Source organism: Phocoena phocoena, chromosome 2 (assembly GCF_963924675.1).
Source record: "Phocoena phocoena chromosome 2, mPhoPho1.1, whole genome shotgun sequence".
Classification (NCBI taxonomy): domain Eukaryota; kingdom Metazoa; phylum Chordata; class Mammalia; order Artiodactyla; family Phocoenidae; genus Phocoena; species Phocoena phocoena.
In genome coordinates, this window is record NC_089220.1 from 115,344,753 (window position 1) to 115,350,752 (window position 6,000).

General features: G+C 62.0%; 1 protein-coding gene across 1 annotated transcript in view; it reads right to left on the reverse strand.

Moving 5' to 3' along the window:
- HCN4 (hyperpolarization activated cyclic nucleotide gated potassium channel 4) overlaps positions 1-3,086 on the reverse strand; it is a 41,535-nt gene extending 38,449 nt beyond the window's left edge. The window contains exon 1 of the mRNA XM_065871398.1: positions 2,302-3,086. Coding sequence (XP_065727470.1) covers positions 2,302-3,086 — 785 coding nt within the window. The remainder of the gene's footprint in view (positions 1-2,301) is intronic.
- Between the last annotated feature and the right edge of the window lie 2,914 nt (positions 3,087-6,000).

Genomic DNA, 6,000 nt, shown 5'->3' on the forward strand with positions numbered 1-6,000 from the left:
AGGAGACTTGGCCAAGTCCTTGCCTCTTTGACCTTGTGAAGATGAGACCAGCTGTTTTGGCCTAGAGGCATGACCACAACCCCTCCACACCACACACAGACAGTCTTTCTTGGATTTCTTCTCTTACACCTCACCCAGCATCAGGCTGCACACAGAAGGTGTATGCTTCCAGCTACCAGTTCCTGTTGCTTGTTGCACAAACCCAGATTCAAAGCCCAGCCTGACCCTTTTTCTGTTGCCCGTTTATCAATCCTGCTGCAGCCACACCTCCCTATCCCTATCACCCTCCCCTCTGCCATGTCCCGGGTGGCCTGCAGTTAGCAGGAGATTCTGCAGCAAGGGGACTGCAGATAGACAGGCCAAGATAGGCAGAGTAAGATCAGGAAGGCGGGAGAGGTTCCCATAGATGCAATCAGCCAGGCCCCAGACCTTCACCATCCACGGTAAGGGGCAACAGGGAGGGCAAGGGCCAGTTCCCAGAAGGTGCTTGATCTCAATGCCTGTTGTCGACGGAAGCTAGGCATGCCTGGGATTGGCCTCTTGCAGGCTCCCACCCCAGGCAATGAGGTTGGTGGTGAGAACCCTGAACAGAGGCTTTCAGACAACAAAGCCAGAGGGGAGCTGAGTGAAGGAAGGGAGGTTGATATTGACATGGCCTACCTGCCATCACAACCAGGGAGTTCAGAGAGAGGAGGAGCCCAGGGCACCCCCAGGGGGTGCAGGAGACAACAGCACCTGCCCACTCCTCCCTAGCTCAGGCTGGGATCCTCAGGTCCTAGTACTGACCAGAGGGGAGGTCACACTTTTGGAACTTGGCAACAGGAACCAGCCACAGTTCCTCATGAGAGGGTCTCACATCGGCTCACACAACTTGAGGACTGTGGCTGTCTGTTTAGTCTGTCCTCTGGCCGCCCCCCCATGCCCTCTGGGAATGGGAACCCTGGATATTAGTGTTAGGCAGAGCAATCTGTCAAAAAAGGAAAAGGTAGGGGCCCTCTGTTCACCACCTATTTTAAGCCCTTGAGTGTTGCCTGACTGGTCATTCCCAGCACCAGAAATCTCTCTCATTGGATGGAAAACGGTTATGCTCTCATTACAAACCTAGCTTCCCTGAAGTTTGCAAAGAGGGCTCTGGGTTGGCAAAATGCTCATTTATATTGGCAGGTAAGCAGGGTAGGCAGGGAAGAGAGCTAAATAGGGGGCAGGGCCCAGAGAGAGAGAGAGGATCAATCAAACCCAGCTCAAAAGCGTAAACATTTTTCAGACCCTCACTTCAATCCTGTGTATCAGGAAAGCCCAGAGAGGCACTGAGGGACCCCAAGATCTTGATTAGGGTAGAGGCATCCCTGATCCCAACTTCAGAGGCAATCACCAATATCTCTTTTTGCACAGATACCCCCACAGGCCCCGAGTAGTATCTGCTCTTCAGTGGCATCTGAAGTAGTATCTGCTCTTCAGTGGCATTCAGGGGGTGGGGTCCCTCTCCCTGACTGGTAGTCACACCATTTGTTTGGGGACCCACCACTGACCCATGAAAGACCTAGCAGCTGCTGGAGCTTGGGCTGCTGGGGTGAGGATGGGGCACAGGACGGGCTTAGGGTCACAGGGCGACTGCTCATCAGTCAGGACACCAGGCATCATCACTGACCACTACAAGCAAGGTCATGCTCTCCTGCTAGTCTAGATGCCAGCTGACCAGGGTGCCTGCTCCTGGCCCACCACTTGGCCTGAGGGGCTGTGCCCAGGGTTAAGGTGGGTGCAGAAGGCTTTTATCCTGGATTTCAATACTCCAGGAGCTCAGCTCTCCCTCCCCAGCTGCAGCTTCCCAGGACACCAGAAGGCAGATATTAATGCCTGGGGTCAGCGCCCAAGGAGCTGACCCAGCTGCCGAAAGGTCTGTTTCTCTTCAGCGCCCTGCTCTGCAGGCTTAAAGACCTGGAGCAGCCTTTAGAATGTCCACCCTGACTCTGCAGCCCAGAAGAGGGAGGTGGAATGTGGGGCTTAAGGTGGTAAAGCCTCATCTTGGCTGCGGGCAGGGCTAGGCCAGGCTCAGAACACCTTTTCAGCTTGCCTCTAATGCGGCCCAGCCCCGGACAGGACGAGGTTGGGAGGCCTGAGCACAGAGGAAAGTTCTCAGAGCGGTACAAGAGGAAGTCTGGGGGTGTCTCAGAGCCGAGAGGCGCCCCAAGCTCCCAGCGCGAGGAAGGAAAGTTAACTCCAGCCGAGAGGCAGGGACGAGAGAGAGGAAGCATGCCTGCAACCGCTCAGGCAACCCACAGGATCATCGCCAGGCCCCCTTACCTGAAGTCGCTGTAGGGGTGGATAATCCAAAACCCGGCCGACTTAACCCTCTCCTGCTCGCGCTCCACCGCCTTCTGGCTGCCGAACATCCTCAGGGAGAATTTGTTGACCCCGGGCTGGAGCATGGCCCCGAACTGGCGCTGCATGAAGCCGGCCTGGCCCAGGCGCACCTCGGCCTCAGGGAGGATCTGGTCGCCGGCGGCTGCACCTCCCTCCACTTTGATCGCGGTGTCCACCGAGGGCTGCTCGCAGGAGGCGGGGACCGGCTGCGGCGGCTGCTGGGGCGGCGGCGGCGAGGCTGCGGGCTGTGCCGAGGCGCCAGAGCGCTCGGTCTCGGCCGCCAGGCCCGGGGGCGTCCTGTCCTCACCGGGGGACGCGTCGCCCTCGGCGATGAGCCGCCGCTCCTCCGCGGAGTCATGCAGGTGCCCGTGACTGCTGCCGCCCCCCGCTCCGGCGCCGCCGCCGCCCCGGCTGCCCAGCGATGCCAGGCTCCCGCGGAAGCGCCTGCAGTCGCCGTTAGTGCTAGACTTGCCCGCGCCGCGGGTCGACCCCTCGCTGTCTGCCGCCCCGAGGGCCGCACCCCGGGGCTCCGTGCCGCCCGCGGCCGCCGAGGGCGAGGGCGAAGGCAGCGGCCGCAGCCGGATGCTCCTGCGGCTGGGGTCCTGGCGGCCCCCAGCCCCCTCCTCCTCGGCGTCCTCTTCTTCGTCCATGATCCACGCCTTGGCCCCCACCTGCTGCGGAAGGCTGTAGAGTCTCTTGCGCATGGACGGCGGCAGCTTGTCCATGGCTCCAGGGGCCGGGGGCAGGGGCGCGGGTGCGGCGCCGCGGACCCGCTGCAGGTCCGCCCGCCGGTCAGTCAGCCCGCGGGGACGTGTCCTTCGCCGCCGGCGCCGAGCCGCCTCAGGCGCCCATGCTGGGCAGGTTGCGTGCGGCTGGGAGGCTCCCAGTCCGGCTCCGGGTCCCGGGGCTCGCCGCGCTGCGCCTCCTCCCGGGCCGGGCTGGGCGCGGGGACCCCGCTCTCTCTCGCTCCCTCCCTCCCTCCCGCGGTCAGGGGCGCGGCGCGCGGCCCGGCTCCAGGCGCCCCGCCCCCGCGGGGAACAATGGGCGCGGGTTGAGGCAGCGCTGCGGCCGCGGCGCTCGGAAAACCGCTCCGGAGCGCAGAGCGCACGACCAGCACTCCTCTGGGGCGTGTGTCCCGCGGGCAGGCGGGCTGTCCGTCTGTCCCGCCGCCCGGGCTTTGTGACCAGTCACTCGCGAGCTCGCCTTGCTTCCTCTGGCCGAGCCCGGCTGGCCCGTCCCGGGGCTCCCGCTGCAGCCGAGCGGAGCCCAGCGGCCCGCCGGGCTTACATCAGCGGCCGCCTCCCCCGGAGCGCCCTCCGGCAGCGCCCGGCTCCCGCGCCCCGGAATATTCATGAAGCCGCCGCAGCTCGCGGGTTGCCATAGGAGCGGCTCCCGCAGCCGGGCCGGCCTACCTGGGCTTCTTAAAGGGGCAGTGGCGCGCGGGCCGGGGACCGGGGGCCCGGAGTGCGGGGGGGGCGGGGGGGAGGCGGGCCCGGCGCGGGGGCGCAGGGTGGACCCTCGCCGGAACTTAGGGGTTGAGGTGAGAGGAGTCCTTAATCCTCAACCCTCGAGTGTCTTTCCTTGGCCAAAGGCGGGGAGTGCATCCCAAGCCTAGGTTTCAGACAGGGGTGTGGGGCGGGATTTCCCGATATCTCCTTCTCCGAGCTCGGGGCCCGCCTCTCCCCGGCGGTTATGCTTTTCAGCTGGGTCTCCGACCCTCCTCCGGGGAGGCGGGTCGTCTGCATGCGGAGCCCCGGGCCTTCCCGCAACGCGCCTGGAGAGGGGGGTTTCCGGGAAAGGCACTGCGTCGGGGCTGCTTCTGGGGTTTTCCTGTGACACAGGAGGGGGCAAATCCCCCGCTGGTCTTTCCCCTGCGGAGCCTCGCAGCGACCCGGCCAGGAGGGCTTGGGGAACTCCGGGAGGCACAGGGCACGCGGGTGAGACCCAAGCCGTTCGAGGTAAGACTTCGAGGAAATGAGCCTGCAGCAGCCACGGATGCGGGGTCCGATCCCGCACGCACCTCTCCCGGGGTGGTTCCGATGCGGGTTTCGGAGACTAGCCGGCTGCAGCAGGAGCCAGCAGGCGGGCTCTTCCGGGCGACCTGGCACTCTGGGGCTAGCTGTGGACCTCCTTCTCCCTGGGTTCTCATCCAAATTGTGACACCCAACGCTAGGGGAGTTCCTGCTCCACCCAGGCCCCCTACCCCCAAGCAGCTGCACGGCTCCCACTCCCTTTGAGTCCGCTCCTCACCCCCACCCCCCAGGCCAAACAGCGATTCCGGCTGTGGTCCTCTGTGTGTGCAGTCTCGGGTTTATGGACAAATCACACCAGCACTGCCCCTCTCCAGCGCTCTAGGACAGCCTGACCGCCCAACCCCCATCCACACAGGCTGGGCTGCCAGACCCCCTCTCCCAGGCCTGGGGGCTGCCAAGATGAAGCAGGGGTTACTCAGAGCCCGTCAGGGCCAACATGCCAGATTAGCTCAGAAGTGGGGATGGGTCGTTAGAGGAGAGGGGTTGGCTGGGGAAGGTTGGAGTCTGGGTTAATGTTGAGGTGGATTTTCAGCAAAGTCTGACTGGAGGGAGGCAAAAAGGTCCCCTAGCCCTGCCATGTCTCTGAGGAATAGCATGAAGTTTTTCTTCAAAGAATTTTTTATTCTCAGCCCACTTGTGACCATCTCTCCCACCCCATTCAGAGCAGAAATTTTGGAAGCAAGACTGGGGGTTGGGGGCAGCCTGGCAGGAGCTTTTCTGCTCTCTACCCACTGGACCACAGGACCTCCCATGCGGAGAGGGAATGACTAGGGTGATGACATCACTGCTTGCTGGCCTTTCTACTTTTGAGCAGCTCTGAGCTGACAGTTCTCTGCACAGATGCTGGGAGCCTAATCCCTGAATGTCCTTGGGTTTCCTTGAGAAAGAGTGTTCTTAACCAGCGGTGAGCCCTGCCTGCCCTGGTGTGCCAGCCACAGGAGGAAGACCTCCATTTAACTCACTTCTTTGGGCTTCTGTGTCAGCCAGAACTAGGCTGCCCTACCCCAGCATCAGGAAGTCAACTCAGGCAAGCTTCCCAGTGACCCATGGTAGGGACATCTCCTCCTCTAGAAACCTCTTCCTAGCCACCCAAATCTTGGCCATGTCCCCCCTTTGGGGTCCCATGGCCCAGGATCTCCCATCAACCTGAGCACTGATTACACAGTGCAGTCTGTGTCCCCTTCAAGACTGAACTCCCTGAGGGGAGGATAGGTCTGATTCATCTCAGGGACCTCCACACCAACTCAGGGGGGGCAGAGAGAAAATCCATAAATGTCAACTCAACACACGAATGAGGGACCCCGGGAGTTAGTTAATGCCACTGAAGGGGCTCCTTGAAGTAGAAGGTGGATACAACCAGGGTTCGGCTTCCTGGGACACTGGTACCACAGGCTGGCCAGGGGTCAGGGTCCCTTAATTCCGCCCCCTCTAGCACCTCACTTCCTCTCAATTTAATTAACACCAGCCATGCAGGACCCTCTAGGACCACCCTTGGGTGAAGAAATGACCGTTTGATAAAGCTGGCACATGGGAACCCCTCGTGAGACCTGGTCTCTCCTGTCTCCTCTCGGTGAAAACCATAATGGAGGATAGCTGTGGCATGCTA